This window comes from Sus scrofa, chromosome 11, assembly GCF_054392235.1.
Source record: "Sus scrofa isolate SSC_HxYL_T2T_F1_AM1 chromosome 11, Sscrofa_HxYL_maternal_Yorkshire_Landrace_v2.0, whole genome shotgun sequence".
NCBI classification, from domain to species: domain Eukaryota; kingdom Metazoa; phylum Chordata; class Mammalia; order Artiodactyla; family Suidae; genus Sus; species Sus scrofa.
The window spans coordinates 18,176,965-18,194,567 of record NC_139393.1 but is presented as its reverse complement, the minus strand read 5'-3'; the positions used below and the strand labels follow the sequence as shown (position 1 = coordinate 18,194,567).

The 17,603-nt window shown below is 42.2% G+C and overlaps 1 protein-coding gene across 14 annotated transcripts in view; it reads left to right on the top strand.

Annotated features, from left to right (window-relative positions):
• LOC106507157 (uncharacterized) overlaps positions 1–17,603 on the top strand; it is a 674,540-nt gene that overhangs the window by 92,247 nt on the left and 564,690 nt on the right. For 8 of the 14 annotated variants that reach the window (XR_014819426.1, XR_014819419.1, XR_014819422.1 and 5 more), the window contains 2 exons: positions 956–1,007; positions 1,900–1,945. The exons of 3 other annotated variants lie outside the window; for them this stretch is intronic. Coding sequence is in view for 4 of the 11 variants with exons in the window: in XM_084981757.1 (XP_084837883.1) it covers positions 956–1,007; positions 1,900–1,925 (78 nt within the window). In the remaining 7 variants the exon portion in view is untranslated. The remainder of the gene's footprint in view (positions 1–955; positions 1,008–1,899; positions 1,946–17,603) is intronic. 3 more of the 14 variants (XR_014819412.1, XM_084981758.1, XM_084981756.1) reach the window with 1 other exon arrangement.

The window sequence follows — 17,603 nt, the reverse complement described above, 5'->3', positions numbered from 1 at the left end:
TAAAGTTTTCAGTGGCTGGTTTCTGTGGGTGTAATCAATCATTTTCAAGGAAGGCAGTGTGTTTGCTGTATTCTAACAAGTTCTTTTTATTGGAAGGCCATTATTAATTCACCAGCTTCCACGTGGTGAGATTGATGGTCTCAGCTTCCTCTGGTGGATGGAGCTAGCTATCTTTTTGCATTACCTAAATCTCCAGCTGTTTCCTGGACTCCCCATCTTGCTTTTCTCTTGTCTCCAAGTTAACGTGTCAAAGGGGGAAATCTTCAATTATAACTTGTAAACCACCTCCTCATTTTGGCCATCCCTTTTCTCTTAATGGTACCATCATTTCTTTCCAGTCCAAGGCTAAAAACTTTGAGCCTTTCTTTTTTGTTAAGTCCTTCCCCCATCCAATCCATCCTCAAATCAGTTATACTTCCTTTGCGATGCTCTGTTATAAGTTCTTTTCTTCCCTTCTTTTTCCATTACCAGGACTCCGGTTTAGACCCTGCATGGATGAAGTAGCCTCTTGCATCATCCTGTTAGCAGTTTCACCTCTTTTTTTTACCCCATGAATGACTGTAAACATTTTAGTTAGAATGGTTCGGATATCAGTACCAAGCCCAAACTCTTTATCGGTGTTGCCACGCTCCTCGCGAGGTGCTATCCGAGAACCGCTCTAACTCAGATCTTGTACACTTGAAATGCTCTGCTCCAGTCATGTGGGAAAATGCAGTCTCCCAATCTATCCATTCTCTCTTTGGCTTCTAGATTTTTTTTTTTTTTTTGGTTCTGTAAAAATATGCATAACATACAAGTTACCATTCTAACAATTTTTAAGGGTACAGTTCAGTGGCATTAAATATATTCACATTTCCGTGCAACCATCACCACTATCCATCTGTAGAAGTTTCTAATCATCCTATGCTGAAACTATTCCCATTAAACAATAACTCTCGATTTTCCTTTCCTCCAGCCTCTGACAGCCACTATTCTACTTTCTGTCTTTATGAATTTGGCTACTCTAGGTAAGCAGAATTGTATAATATTTGTCCTTTTGTGCCTAGCTTATTTCACTTACTATGTCTTCAAGGTTCCTCTATGTTGTAGCATGTGTGTGAATTTTCTTCCTCTTTAAAGCTCAGTAGTGTTCCATTGCATGTATATGTTACATTTTATCTATTCACCCATCAAGAGACATTTGGATTGTTTTAACATATCCTACTAATTGCAAACAGATCAATCTTCCTACACCTTACTTTAGTCGTGTTACTTGACTACTCAGAAGTCTTCGATGAGTTCCTGCTCACAGATAGGATGAAGTGAAGCTTTCACCTACTGCTTTCCTCTCTCTGGGTCTGACCTATATCTGCAATATTATTGTCCATTATTAACCTTCAACACTTACTTATGAAACAAATGTTCTTTGAGTGTCTGGGTTATGTTGGGCCCTGAGATAAGTGCTGCTGATGTTGCAGTGAACAAAATAGACCCTGTGCCTCACCTCAGGGAACTGATTTCGGAGTTCAACGGTTCCTTTGTTCAAGCCAGAATGTTCTCTTTTGCCTCAGAAGCTGGCTACTTCACCCAACATGAAATCACCAAAAACTGTTTGGTGGATGGTGAATTCACCAAAATTTAATTCTCTAGTAATCATCTGGCTAAATGATGAACTTGCTGAAAAATTGAGGTCCACGCTCCCTCCCCTGCCCCCCATGTCACTACACTGGCCTGGAGCAACAGCTGTGACCAGTTGCCCTGTTTAAAGTATTTGTCAGCTAGTTGCTTAGTGAATTGGTCACTCATTGAATTAGTTATTAGGGGGCTAGTCATTTGGCAGATTTATTTCCAAATCTTCAAAAAAAATGTCTTTTCTCCCCTGTAGTCAATCATAGTGAAGCATTTCCTTCTATTTTCTAGGTGTGTCCTCTCTATTTGAAGTGTGATACCTTTTATAGCTCTGTTGGTGAGTATCCTGCGACTAGAACCGGTAACTGGCTGATTAATCATTAGAAGTTGGTTAAGGTGAAGAATCATAGAAAATGATGCAGACACGTCTTTAAAATAAAATATCTGGGAGTTCCCGCTGTGGCTTCGTGGTTAACGAATCTGACTAGGAACCATGAGGTTGCAGGTCTGGTTCCTAGCCTCACTCAGTGGGTTAAGGAGCCGGCGTTGCCGTGAGCTGTGATGTAGGTTGCAGACGTGCCTAGGATCCTGCGTTGCTGTGGCTCTGGCATAGGCCGGCGGCTGCAGCTCCAATTAGACTCCTAGCCTGGGAACTGCCATATGCCACAGGTGTGGCCCTAGAAAATAAAGTAAAATAAAATAAAATAAAATGAAATAAAAATAAATAAAATAAAATAAAATATCTGAATGATTCTATTAGCCAATCTTTTACTGTAGGGTGAGGCATTTTCTTTGAAAATGGGCCTGCTGATTATTCATATCATCTCTCTTACATAAACAATACTCAGAACAAATCACTTATGATTTCCAGTTTCAGTTTCTTTAAATAGGAGCAAGATCTGAAAGATACTTGTGATATGATGAGTGCAGAGTACTTGTGTATTTTTATTCTTCTTCCCTGTCATTAACAGTTGTATCACTCACAGCCAATTTGAGAGCAGATTGTATTAGCCACACATCTTTTTTTTTTTTCTTGTCTTTGCCATTTCTTGGGCCGCTCCCGCGGCATATGGAAGTTCCCAGGCTAAGGGTCTAATCCGAGCTGTAGCTGCCAGCCTTCACCAGAGACACAGCAACGCGGGATCCGAGCCGCGTCTGCAACCTCCACCACAGCTCACGGCAACGTCGGATCGTCAACCCACTGAGCAAGGGCAGGGATTGAACCTGCAACCTCATGGTTCCCAGTCAGATTCGTTAACCACTGTGCCATGATGGGAACTCCCTAGCCACACATCTTTATTGATCCTTTAAAATAATTTGATTTGCTTCTTTTTCAAATATAACTCTCTTTTCACATTTCATCAGATAAAACTAATATTTAACTGAATATATGATTACAATAAGTACAAGTGGCACAACTTTATTACCAGTGGCTCCTTGGAAAGACTATCATGCAATTGGTGGGAGGAGAAGGCTGCAGGCTTGTGAGAGAGGAGGCTGCTGGCCTTCTTGAGCACTAAGGACACAGAGAGCGCTGTGTCCTTTGTATGAAGAGGACTTTAGGGCAGGTTAAATCTGTAGTCTTTAGCGCAGGTAGGCTAGAAGGACTTCTACTGTATTTGTTCATTCTTGCAGACAAATGTATGTGCATGCTTACTAACTTATAAGGTAGGAAGGATCTATCAGAAACTGGTAGAGGAGTGCCCCTCGTGGCTCAGTGGTAATGAACCTGACTAGTATCCATGGGGATGCGGTTCAATCCCTGGCCTCACTCAGTGGGTTAAGTATATGGTGTTGTTGTGAGCTGTGGTGTAGGTCGCAGATGCAGCTCGGATCTGGTGTTGCTGTGCCTGTGGTTTAGGCCAGCAGCTGCAGCTCTGATTAGACCCCTAGTCTGAGAACATATGCTGTGCGTGAGGCTTTAAAGAGACAAAAAATAAATAAAGAAATAAAAAGACAAAAAAAAAGAGAAATTAATAGAATTTGTATAGTAAAACTGCACACAACTGGTAGATGTCCTTCAGGTTCAAATGCACAAATCCTTCATATTCAAATAACAGAAACAGGAAACTTTTACTTTTTTTTTTTTTTTTTTTTTTTCTTTTTGGCTATGCCCAAGTCATGTGGAAGTTCCTTGGCCAGGGATAGAACTCATGCCACAGCAGTGACCCGAGCCACAGCAATGACAGCACTGGATCTTTAACCTGCTAGGCCACCAGAGAGGTTCCTTTTATATTTTTTAACTTTTAGATTTGATGTTAATTTACACAGAGATCCAGCATGTGTGGGAACGAGGGCAGAGGATGATGAAGAGACAGGGTCTGAGGCCGACACAATTGACCACTCTGTGTGTAGAAGCATTTTTTCACGGATACCATCTCTGCTGGGACCCCCTCTGCCAAGTGTTGGAGCCCTCTCTGAGGGAGCCCCTCTCTGTACTTCATGTGTCTGCCCACCCACTCGCCCTTGTCCTCCCAAAAGAGTGCACATGTCACTCTGTCAGGGTCTCCTCCGCTTACTTCCGTGCGTGAGAAGGAATTGTGTTGAGGGGGGCGGTTGGAGGTCAGGTCTTGTGCCTCCGCAATGTGTCCACCAGAAATTCCTCAACATTTCTGACACTGGATGCTCCTTCCCAACTTTCTGAGGCAGGCTTCTTGTGTTTTTTTTTTATTCCATTTGTCATGAAATCCATATCTAAGCTCCTTTCCTCTTTACCTCAAATGCTGCACTTTAGAGTCTTGGATCAGGCTGCACAATGTCTTTTTTCTCTGCTATCATCGGATGATAAATAAACTATAGGTTTGAGTTAGGCCATCAGCCATCCTTTATTTCTCAGTATTAGTACCATTAAATTATCATTCCCATTCAGTTTCAAGGCAATGGAATAACAACAGTGGTAAGTTATTTTGTGCTGTGCTTAATTGTGTTACTGTGTTTTATTGCTTCATTTAATGAGATAAATAACAGAACTATTTGAGAGGGATGTTTTTCATACAAAACATTAACTGAGATAAGAAAGGAGTTGGCCTCTGCTTTCTGCTCACTCTTTCTGGGTACCTTTTTTTTTTTTTTTTTTTGAAAATATATGATATAATTTTATTTTTTTTATTTCCTAAAGTTTTATTGAAGTATAGTTGATTTATAATATTGTGATAATTTCTGTTGTACAACAAGTAATTTGGTTACATACATATACACATCCATTCTCTTTCAGATTCTTTTCCTACATAGATTATCACAGAACACAGAATATTGGGCAGAGTTCTCTGTGCTATATAGCAGGTCCCCGTTGGCCAGTCATTCCATATACTGCAGTGTGCATATACCAGTCCCAAACCCCCAGTCCATCCTTCTTTTCCAACTGTCCCCTTTGGTAACCATGAGTCTGTTTCTGTTCTGCAAATACATTCATTTGTATATATTTTTAGATTCCACATGTAAATATCATATGATGTTTGTCTTTTACCATCTGACTTACTTCCCTTAGTATGATAATCTCTAGGTCCATCCATGTTGCTGCAGATGGCGTTATTTCATTCCTTTTTTATGGCTAAGTAATAGTCTATTGTATATATGTAATCTGCTCTCAGCTTTGTCTCATGCCAGTACAGGTACATCAGGATGTTAGCTTATCAATGCTCACCATTAACTTTACTTTTCTTTTAATAAATATAGTTTTTGTCAGAAAAGGAAGATCAATAAACCATGTCAAGGAGAGCAAAGACCTTAGTCTTGGTCTTGAGGATGGCTATCAGAAAACAGTGGTGGGGTTTCTTTATCTTTTTTTTTTTTTTTTTTTTTTTTTTTGTCTTTTTAGGACCACATCTGCGGTGTATGGAGGTTCCCAGGCTAGGGGTCGAATCGGAGCTGTTGCTGCTGGCCCACATCACAGCCACAGCCATGCCGATCTGAGCCATGTCTGTGACCTACACCACAGCTCATGGCAACACTGGATCTTTAACCCATTAAGAAAGGCCAGGGATCAAACCTGCACCCTTATGGATCCTAGTCAGGTTTGTTACCACGGAGCCACGACAGGAACTCCCGGATTTCCTTATCTTTTGATCTTGTTTTCTAACTGCCCAAATCTGCATTGTCATAGATGGGCACATCTTTTTCTTGATCAAGGAAAAGATGAGTTCTGTGGCTTTGGAATAATGATTTCTTCAATTGCTTAACTGCAGGCAGAATACTTTTTTTTTTTTTTTAAAGAAACGGCAGCTAGACTGCAAGCATATTTCTTCCTTTATAAGATGAAGTGGATCCTCAGTTAGCCTCACTTCATAGAACCCTTGCTTCTTGAAGTCTTATAGACTCTGTCCTCAATCTCTGGACTCAAAAGTATCTTGTAATACTGTAAATTACCCTCACTGGCTTCCCTTTCTTTTTTTTTTTTTTTTTGTCTTTTTGCTATTTCTTTGGGCCGCTCCCGCGGCATATGGAGGTTCCCAGGCTAGGGGTCGAATCGGAGCTGTAGCCACTAGCCTACGCCAGAGCCACAGCAACGCGGGATCCGAGCCGAGTCTGCAACCTACACCACAGGTCACGGCAACGCCGGATCGTCAACCCACTGAGCAAGGGCAGGGACCGAACCCGCAACCTCATGGTTCCTAGTCGGATTCGTTAACCACTGCGCCACGACGGGAACTCCGGCTTCCCTTTCTTAGCTCTAGTGAATAACCCAAGTGTTCTCGAATTTCTGTTCTAAAAACGTTCCTGTGGGGGTCAGCAGTGAAAATGGACGCTTCGTGAACCCAGTCCCTGCTTTGATTTTGAGGATGACCATATCTGAGGCAATTCTGGCTTGCGGCTGTGGCTGAATTCTCCTCTTCTTTTCATTGCCTTGAGGGCCGTCAGCCTCTGACTGCATGAAGGTGGGGTGAGAACTGCCATCCACCTTAAGGAAAGGAAAAGCCAATGCTTACTCACCCAGCGACCCAGGGACCCACAATAAAAAAGGCACTGAAAACAGTCCCCTCTTAAGACAGTCAAACATGAGAAATGCTCATCAGAGTGCTGTACGCATAACAGATGCTCAGTCAGTGTGTGTTTTGTTTGTTTGTTTGTTTTTGTCTTTTTGCTTTTTATAGGGCCGATCCCTTGGCATATGGAGGTTCCCAGGCTAGGGGTCTTATTGGAGCTATAGCTGCCTGCCTACACCAGAGCCACAGCAACGCCACATCTGAGCCGAGTCTGCAACCTACACCACAGCTCACAGCAATGCCGGATCCTTAAACCACTGAGCGAGGTCGGGGACCAAACCTGCAACCTCATGGTTCCTAGTCGGATTCGTTAACCACTGCACCACGACGGGAACTCCTCAGTCAGTATTTGTTGAATGGATGGATGGATGCAGCAGAGGGTAACAGTCATGCTACTCCTAGCTCAGCATCTCTGGTGGCAGCCTCTATTTGTTTTTCCTCTCAGACCTTAGTTCTTCATCCTCTGCCCTCTCATCACTGCTGTCCCATTATTCCTTTGCTCCCCCCAACCCCACCTAAACTTGGGGAAAAGACAGGGGCTAGTCTGGAAATCACATTCTTAGGCAGGGCTGGACTGATGGCAGTTACAGGACATAAAATGACGATGCTTCTGAATCAGATCCCAATGGAGCTTCCCTCAGATGCAGACATGAACACCTGCCTCTACCCCAGATTGTCCTGTCCTGATGCTTGGATAGATGGGATGGTTGTACGTGGACAAGGAGCTTTCATAGAAGAGTGGCTGTTCAATGTCCAAGTTGGGTTTCTAATGCTTTGTAAGCCAAGGGGTTTAAAATCAGCTGTGTGCACAGCACACCTCCTTAGTCCAGCAACCTTTGCATGAATCTCATGCTGTTGACTCTGGAACTAGGAAAAGGCTGAGAAGCTGGAAGAGAAAGTTCCTAAGCCACATCTGCTTTCCACTGACTTAACTGATAGTTGTGGCCACATGAGAGCCAGAAGTGACAACGGCAACAGACAGGAGCCATGATCCCACTGTTTATTGTGGATTGTAAAGTGTTATAATAAAGAGAAAGGTCTGCATTGACTTGGGGTTGGGAATTATGTTGAAATCTGAAGATGGGCTTCGTCTAAAATAAAACTCGCATAAGGTCAGGACTTCTTGTATAGGTCTAATCTCTTACAAGTGCAACATTCAACAGTGGTTAACTCTAGAAACTTTGAAGAATAATGTAAATATTTACCCTAGGTTTTATTTTTAAAATATTTTGATATTTCACATAGTGAAATCATACAGAAATCTTCCCCCAAATTCCTTTTGCACCTCTTTCCTTCTCATCAGCTTCCCACTCAGGATAACTGCAAAAATCTCTCTCTTGTCCTGTGTAGCGTGCACTTCTGGGTGGCTAGCTCATCCTGTGCTCTCGCACGCCACATGCTGATTTCCTTGATGTCCACAGCCCTCTGGAACGGGTACTGTCTAGCCCTGGTGGCTTTTCTTGTGAGTATGAGCTACCCTTGCCCAGAATTCTGGTGAATGAAATTTTCATATCAGTATGAAAGTTTTTCTCATATTTACTCTTTGATCTTAGCTTGAGACCTATTATTTGTTCTTATGTTGATATGATGTGTTCAGCCAGGTCTTCTAAGGGCTTGCAAACCTTATCAGTCTGCCTTCACTCTTTCACTAAGTCAGTGGGGCCACTAAGAGGGGAGGTACGCAATGACAGTTACAGTATATACCAGATACTGGGCCCAAAGCAACACTTTTTCTCTTGGTCTCTCCTTAAAAATTATGTTTGAAAAAGTCTGCTTCCGGAAGGTCGCATGATGTGGTGGATTGAGATGTGAATGGCTCTCACGGAATGTGGCAACTCTGCGTATGGTGGTGGTGGTGGTGGGGATGGTGGCTAGATCCTTTTTAGTCTGGGTATGACTTCTACCCCAGATTATTCTTTGAGTTGCTGCTGGAGCAGGACACATGGCTGTGGGTCCAGAGGAGAAGAAAACAGCTAAGACTACTTGGTATATCTTTCACTTTTACATAAGTTTGCTATAAAATGTATGGAAGCATCTGTATTAGGGCTCATGTGATTGTGGACACTCACAAGTCCCAAGATCTGCAGGGTGAGTTTGCAAACTAGAGACCTAGGAGACTCAATGATGTAGTTTTAGTCTGAAGGTTGTTGGGCTTCAGATGAATATATATATATATATATATATATATATATATATGTATATATTTCAGAGAATGATAATATGGATTTTATTTATTTATTTAAATTTTTTTTTTACTAAAGTATAACTGATTTACAATGTTGTGCCAATTTCTGCTGTATAGCAGAGTGACCCTGTCATACATGCACACATTCCTTTTCTTATATTATCTTCCATCATGTTTTATTCAAAAAGATTGGATTTATTTCCCTGTGCTGTACAGTAGGACCTCATTGCTTATCCATTCTAAATGTAATAGTTTGCATCAACTAACCCCAAACTCCCAGTCCATCCCACTCCCGCCTCCCTCCCCCTTGGCAACCACAAGTATGTTTTCTATGTCTGTGAGTCTGTTTCTGTTTTGTAGATAGGTTCATTTGTGCCATATTTTAGATTCCACATAAAGTGATATCATATGATATTTTTCTTTAATTTTTTGCCTTACTACATTTAGTATGAGAATCTCTAGTTGTATCCATGTTTCAATGACTGGTATTATTTCATTCTTTCTTATGGATGAGTAGTATTCCATTGTAAATTATACCCATCCATTCATTGGTTGATGGACATTTGTTTCCATGTCTTGGCTATTGTGAATAGTGCTGCTAAGAACAGATGGGTGCATCTATCTTTTTGAATTCTAGTTTTGTCTGGATATATGCCTAGGAGTGGGATTACTGGATCATGTGGTAGTTCTATATTTTGTTTTCTGAGGAACCTCCATACTGATTTCCATGCTGGTTGTACCAATTTACATTCACATCAACAGTGTAGGAGGGTTCCCTTTTCTCCACACTTTCTCCAGCATTTGTTGTTTGTAGACTTATTAATGAATGTCCTTCTGACTGTGTGAGGTGGTACCTCATTGTAGCTTTGATTTGCATTTCTCTAATAATTAGTGATGGCGAATATCTTTTCATGTGCCTGTTGGCCATCCATGTATCTTCTTTGGAGAAATGTCTCTTTAGGTCTTCTGCCCATTTTTCAATTGGATTGTTTGTTTTCGTTGCTGCTGTTGTTGAGTTGTATGAGTTGTATATTTTGGAGATTAAGCCCTGTCAGTTGAATCATTTGCAAATATCTTCTCCCATTCTGTGAGTTGTCTTTTCACTTTTTTAATGGTTTCCTTTGCTATGCAAAAGCTTTTGAGTTTAATTATGTCCCACTGATTTTTGTTTTTGAGGTGCTATTCTGGTTCAGGTCTAGAGAGAGGAAAAAACTGATACCTCAGCTTCAATGCAGTCAGGCAGAAGGAATTCTCTCTTACTCATTCTCTTAGTCCTATTCTGGCCTTCAAATGATTGGATGGGGCCCACCACAGTAGTGAGGGCAATCTGCTTTACTCAGTCTGCCCATTCACATGTTAATCTTACCCAGAAACAACCTCACAGACACACTCAGAATAATGTTTGATCAAATGTCCAGGCACTCTGTGGCCAAGTCAAGCTGACACACAAATTTATCAATCACAGTAGCCACAAAATTGTAGGACCATATAATTTGCAATTCATTTTCCATTCATATATGTGGGTATTACTTGATGGATATGGGTCATGCTTTTAGAGGTCAGTGAAAGGAAAGGCATGGGAAAGTTGTAAAAACATCATTTATTTCTGGTGTTTTTCTCAGAGAGTTATAGTAATCCGTAGATTCTCCTTTCCTCCACTTCATTTAATAATTTAAGATATATACTTTACATTGCTGTCTTTGGCATCAGTACATGCTATGAGAGCTCTTTCTCTGTTCTGTGAAAAGATGATGTCCTTTTTCTATGTAGAAGGCGGTTACATCCACTTCATAAAGTCTCTGAACGGTTTACCCACCTCGAAAGGAACAGTTAGACCAGAGTTTCTGTCTGGTAGCTTAAAGAAGCACGATCGCTTAAAAAAACTCTGTGGGATTTTTCCATTCACTTCATCTAAGTTAGGCTGTCTCAGAGAAGCCTGATTGAGCTGGCTCACTTCAATAGGATGCCTTTTGTGTTTCGTATTGCCAGCTTTCTTCATCTGCGAATTTGACTGAGAGAGAAATCTGTCAATAGATGACAGCTTGATCCAATTGGTCGAGTTATTTGGGCCACAGTGCAGGGAAATACCTGCTGGGTGGAACAGACTTTCTGCATGAGGGCCTATTTCTTTCAGAAGTGGCTTATACAAGAGGGGTGGAAATATAGCTTCTAACCCTTTAATCTAATTAACTAGGAGCAGAATATGCTGTAGTGGTGTTATTTCTGTGGTAAACCTTCTCAGAGAACTTGGTCTAAATCTCTGAGACCAAAATAAAGACTCAAGAGGAAGACTGGCTTTATATGAAGTCTATGGTCATTGCTACTGCTGTCCTTTGCAGGCCACTCATTTCTCCCATCCATGTTCCTTCCTTGGTGTGGTTTGTGGCTGGTACAAGTGGGCCCTCATAGTTCCAGACCTTCTCCTGGATGGTTCTTTGTGCCCATCCAACCAATGTCTCAAATTTGACCTTTGTCTTAGCTTTCTAGCTTTGTGCTTGCAACTTTGTGGTGATGAGATTCTCAGCTTCTTCTACGCCCCAACTCTTTTTTTTTTTTTTCTTGTCTTTTTGCCATTTCTTGGGCCGCTCCCGCGGCATATGGAGGTTCCTGGGCTAGGGGTCCAATCGGAGCTGTAGCCACCGGCCGACGCCAGAGCCACAGCAACGTGGGATCCGAGCCGCATCTGCCACCTACACCACAGCTCACGGCAACGCTGGATCCTTAACCCACTGAGCAAGGGCAGGGACCGAACCCGCAACCTCATGGTTCCTAGTCGGATTCATTAACCACTGCGCCACGACAGGAATTTCCCAACTCTTCTTTAACTCTTCTCATTTCTAGGTCCTCAAAATAAATATCTCTTCCAACCCCATTTTGGGTTCTGGGGCCTCACCTGTGCTTTCTTACCTGGGCCGTGGTGGGAAGGATTAAGAAGTCCAACAAATATCCCATGAGGTCCAATTTTCAAAAAATCCTGCACTTAACACAGCTAACTTTAGAAGTGGCAAGTTCAATCTTTTTTAGCAATTTGGATTAAGTTTATATATCAAAAATAAATAAGTAAATAAATAAATAAATAAATAAAATCCTTTCATTCCTAGATTATTTTCTTTCAGGACTTGTGCTCATACAGGTCAGAATTTTATTCTTCTAGGACATTAATAATAAATCATTAAGGGAAATGTAAAATCTGCCGCTGATAAACAGCCCCTAACATGGGTAAGGTAGAGGGCTAAGCCCAAGGAATAAAAATAGGAAATTTGAGAATTAAGAGAAATATCTAAAATGTATATTTTTAGATTATATATCTATCTAGTAAGCTGCCAGCATTTTAAGGAGCAAACAGGAATTTGATGGCAAAAGCATTAGGTGGTTAAAATATACAGGAAGCCAATCCTCGTAATTAGCCTTCTTTAGGCATCACAATGTCACTTTGTTCAGGGACTGAAGCAAAAGGTCTGTCTTAAAAACTTTTCCAAATGATAAAACATTGTTATAATTGAGTAAAATTTTTCTACTGCAAGAAAACTCTTTGTCACAAGGATTTAAGTATTAATTATCCTCATATAATTGGACTCAGTTTTTCTCATTAACAGTAAAAAATAGTGGCTGCTTGCATTGTTTTACCCTGGGGCTTACTGGCCATAAAGCACTCTAAAAACAAATTCGTAGAGCTTATTTTGACAAGAAGTAAATACAAAGGTAAAGCATAGTTTGTATAGTACAATTATCATGGCACTCTTGGGCATAATTTATATATAAAGAAAATAAAAGAGGAAACATAACGTTCAAGCTGATTGCTTGTAAAGAACCTAATTGAAAACAGTTTTCTCCCTTTAAAAAGTGATTTATTTTAAATGTGCTTTTAAAAACAAAGGTCTTATTGATAACCATTTTAAGTATATTATCTCAACGTGGGATTTAAGTAAAAGGTCAAATCTTGTAGAAGTATTTTTGGTATGACTCAGTTCTGCTCACAGACATGCTTTATCAAGAAAATGAAATTAGTTAACATTTTCAGGTCTGAGTACTACTTGTTTAAAGAGGCAGCAACATTTTTTACTTTTCTGCAAATCCTTCAAGGAGAGAACTTTGAGAAACATAGAAAATGCTGTTGTGTAGATATTCTTTAAACAAGTTAATACTATATGAGAGGGGAAAAGCATAGCTATGATGCACTAGAAGAAGGAACTTAATTCACGTGTACAATTTGTGTAGTGTGGATAGATCAATCTCAGATCTTTTTTGCTTGAAATTATTTGCATTTATGCAACTTATTCAACCAAAGAGCCTACATTTTATATCAGAGAAGCTAATATGGAACTTTTAATTTAACGTTAAGTTCTATCTAGTAGTTAACTTGCACCCACCCTAGCCCCTATCCTGAATGTCTATGACTTGCCTTTTTCCTGGATCTGGTATGATTCCTATGGTTGGCTAATGACGGTTCCTCACCCGGTCACCATGAGCAGGCTCCCTTTGCTGACAGGCTTTGTGACTCAGCACCCACAGATGTTTAGTCATTTAGCTCCTTTCCCGAGGAATAAGTCCCAAACAGAGTTACTAACCTTCACTAGTTTAGAGGTTCATCAGAGGCAGTCCTGCTGCTCTCCCCAGCTTTGTGAGTGACACCTGAAGTGTGTACTCAGCAGAGAGCAAGTGAGACTCAGGTCCCTAGAAAGCACTATTTGGTAAAAAGCTCCAAGTATCTAAAATATTAAGCAGCAAGAATCTATTATTCCGTAATTTTCCCTGATGGGGAAACCTCTTCAACTTTGACCTTCATTGTCTTTATGCTGTTTCCTGCTCTCGAAGTGGCTGAAAGGAAGTGACTTCTCTGGGAGGCTAAGGGGACCACTACTCAGGCAGCTAAGCCCTCCAAGCCTCCCTTCTGTTTGCACCCCTGATAACTTCTACTTGGATATGAGTGATACTGCCAGGCTCTTCTACATTTCCAACTTATGCTCTGGCAAACAAATGCCAAATCTTGGCTCTTTTCCATTTAAAATAGTCCCACCATTTTGCTGTGTGAATTGGTGTTAGAAATAGTGACTTATGTTGTGTCAGACTTGCTTCCACTTTGCCCATTCTCCGTTACCCTCTTCTTCCTTGCTAAGAGAACCCTGATTTTGTTCGGTGTTGGCAGCAACATGCCCAACCTTAGGCAGTGGATCTTGGTTGGTCTAAGCCAGTTAGGATAGCTTTCCCAGCCTCCCTTGCAGCTAGGGATGGTGACATAACCTAGTTCTGACCAGTAAGACTTAAGCAGCAAAAGTCCACTGGGAGTGGGGAGGGGTGAGAGAAGGCAGATTCCTGGGAATGGTTTTGTACTCCTGGTAAAAGGGTACAGAAACTGCTGGGCCTTTGCCTCTTTATCTTGGCGTGAATACAAATGTATTGCCTAGACCTGGTGCAGCCATTTTGTGACCATGAAGTGCAAGCCTGACTCTCACTGTTATGTGAAAATAGTAAACCTCTAACTACATAAGCTACTGTCATTGGAGGATTCCATTACTGGGTACAGAATTTTTAATTGACATACTGAAATGGAGATGTACTAAAAGAAAACAGAGTTTCTCTAATTTTTTTGGTAACTGATTTCACCTTATTCCCCAACCTTCAGGTTAGAAATGATGGTAGTGGAGGTGGTAGTAGACACTGGCATTTATCAATTAATAATCACTTAATTTGTTTTAGGTCAGGAGTTCCCGTCGTGGCGTAGTGGTGAATGAATCCAACTACGAACCATGAGGTTGTGGGTTCGATCCCTGGCCTGCTCAGTGGGTTAAGGATCCGGCGTTGCCGTGAGCTGTGGTGTAGGTCGCAGAGACGGCTCGGATCCTGCATTGCTGTGACTCTGGTGTAGGCCGGCGGCTATAGCTCCGATTCGACCCCTAGCCTGGCAACCTCCATATGCCGCAGGGAGCGGCCCTAGAAAAGGCAAAAAGACCAAAAAAAAAAAAAAAAAATTGTTTTAGGTCAATAACCCAGCTGTTTGATTTTTTTCTTTCCACTACCCCTATACCCCTCCAAGATGATACTTGAAGAAAATGGGTAGGGTTTCTTAAGCAATGGCATGCTTTATCTGGCTTGCACTGGCTTACCAAAACAGATTGTTAAATTTTTATTAGTAACAAAGTTATACAAAACTTGCAGTTTAAGAAATAATACTGACAAGACATCTAATACTCAAAACTCATCACTTCCTAATTATTTAACTATATTTTGCTGTTATCTGTGTTATTGAAGTCATGTCTATTGTATCTGTAAGCAGAAATACCATAGGATCATATGCTTCTATGAATTTCATCTCTTCCTAACTTTGAGTTCAATGGTGGAATATTGCCAGCTGGAGGTCTTCTCTGGTGGCAGTATTCACACCAAGGAAATGCCTAAATGCTATAAACCAGGGATTTTCCTCTTTGGAGAGGCTAGTGTTAAACATGTATTGGTCACCACTAAGGGACATCAAGGTCTGTGCAGAGACTCAGGCCTTCGTGCTGCCCTCTGTTCTCTATACCCATGTCACTTCTCCGCGGGTCACTGCCCATCTTAACCATGTTTATGAGTACAGTTCTGTGGCATTAAGTACATTCACATTGTTGTGCTGCCGTCACCACCGTCCATCTCCAGAACTCTTTACATCTTGCAAAACTGAACCTCTATACCCATTAAACAACAACCCCTTATCCCTCCTTCTCCCAGCCTTTGGCACCCACCATTCTACTTTCTGTCTCTATGAATCAGCAAATACCATTTTTGTTTTAAGGACCTCAGAGCTCTTCGCTGCAAAGGAGCAAACAAAGGAGGGAGAACAAACATAGGCATCAGCAACATAACTCCTGTGCAGCAGGAGCTCCATCCTTCTTCTCTTTCCAGGTGGTTTGTTGCCAGTCTGTTGTAGATGGGGGACATCAGCAACTGCAGTCTTGCTGCCTCTTTTCCATCTGGGGTGGCTTGCCTTGGATGCTGCAGGCCTATGCCCCCTCCCCTCCCCTCCCACCCCCGCCACTGCCACCAGCCCCCTGCAGCTAGTGCCACCCAGGTCTCAGCATTCCACCGCAGGGCTGTCCCTTCTTCGGGCCGGCCTTTGCCATGGATGGAGGACCCTGAATGAAGACATGGTGACCTGTGCTCCTTTCTCTAGGACGTCCTTTCTGGCTCATCTTCCCTAGGCAAAATCTACCCAGGACCATTATGGATTTGTTAGGTTGATTTACCTGCTTGGTAGAGAAAAAGGAGCAAAGGTTTTGACTTGATCCAACTTACTCCATATCATTCCCCAAGGATATTTTCCTTGGGAGAACACACACTGCTCCTCCAGACTATAGCATGCCTCACCTTCTCCCCTTTCTTGTTCCCACTGCATCCTTTTCTCCTCTGCCGCCCGTATGGGGAAAGGGTAGAAAAAGCTTGCCTTGGGAAGTCATGCTTAGAGAAAATCTTGAAAGTGGAAGAGGGGTTTGCCAACTGGAGGTGGAGGGCAGTGGGCGTGGCATGGACGGGGTGGGGGTGGGGCGGGCACAGATGCAGAAGCAGCTTGAGCAGTGGTGGCTGGAGGCATGACCCCAGAGCAAGAGGTGAGGCCTGAGAAGTGAGAGGAGCCTCATCATGGGGGCGGGGGCGGGAGGGGGGGGACACTGAAGGCTTGAAAGCAAGATGATGGCTTGGCTAGATGTGTGGCAGCAGAGTGAAGGAGAAAGGTTTGAATGGGGGGCCAGGCTGGTGGTGGGATACCATTTAGAGAATACCACAGTCATCTTGCATATTTTAAGATTCAGGACAAAGGAGCCACATTTTCAGCTGCTTGCATGAGTTTCTTCTTATCCATCGATTCAGATATTCTGGATTTTCTATAGATTCCATATCCAAACTTCTAGATTTTATTGTGTGTTTTACCACAGTTTTAAAACAATTAATAGTATTTGCTAATCTTCAGGGTAAGTGAAGAGAAGGGTAACCAGGTGGATGCGTCCCACCACAACTAATTTTGAGATTAGAAAACTAAGGGAAAAGAGAAGTGTTAGCAATTGCTCAAAGGAAAGAAAAGTAGACTCTATCCAAGGAGCCTGCAGCAGAGAAGAAGAAAAAAAATTGAGAGGTAGGATGAGCTTCTGGCTTGGCTTGAGGATTTAATAGTAGAAAAGCCTTGAGTGACGTGGAGGTGGCACACCCCTCCTCCAGGGCCACCTCCTGGAAGGGCCATCCTCCCACTCTTCGATGTCTCTTCCAAACCGTCGCTGTTCTGTCTTTCCTCAAGAGCCTCTTCCTTTGAAGCATGTGCTATTGATCATGTAAAACCAGCCTTTCCCATCTGCTACCCCTGCTTCTCCGTGTGTCTGAAGGCCCTGGCATCTGGCGCCAAATCTTTCTCGCCTCTGGACTCCTGCCAGTATCTGAGTAACTTCAGTTTTTTCCCTGATGACTTGGCCAATCCCGATTTCCCAGTTTCTCAGCGAGTGCCAGGAAATATACCAGTAACTTCACATCGTCACCTATAACTTTCAAAACAAACCAAAAGCTCAGCTATAACACCCCTATTTAGAGCAAGCAGGGGCGGCATTCTAGACCATGCTGTCAAGACTCCCAAGTCCACGCTCTCCTCCCTTTACCACAGAATGCTTCTAAAGCCTGAAAATCCTGCTCTCTGTCTGCACTCTCTTCCCTTGCTCCCTCTCCCCTAAACCTCTTCCTCCGCCTCAACAAATGTCCACCCCCCAATCCCTGCTTTTAAGCCCATCAGCCCTTCCTGACACTTCTTCCTTTCATACCTGTGGCCTGAGAAAATGCCAGGAAACTCCCTTGTACAATTGTTTCTTTGGCCCAGT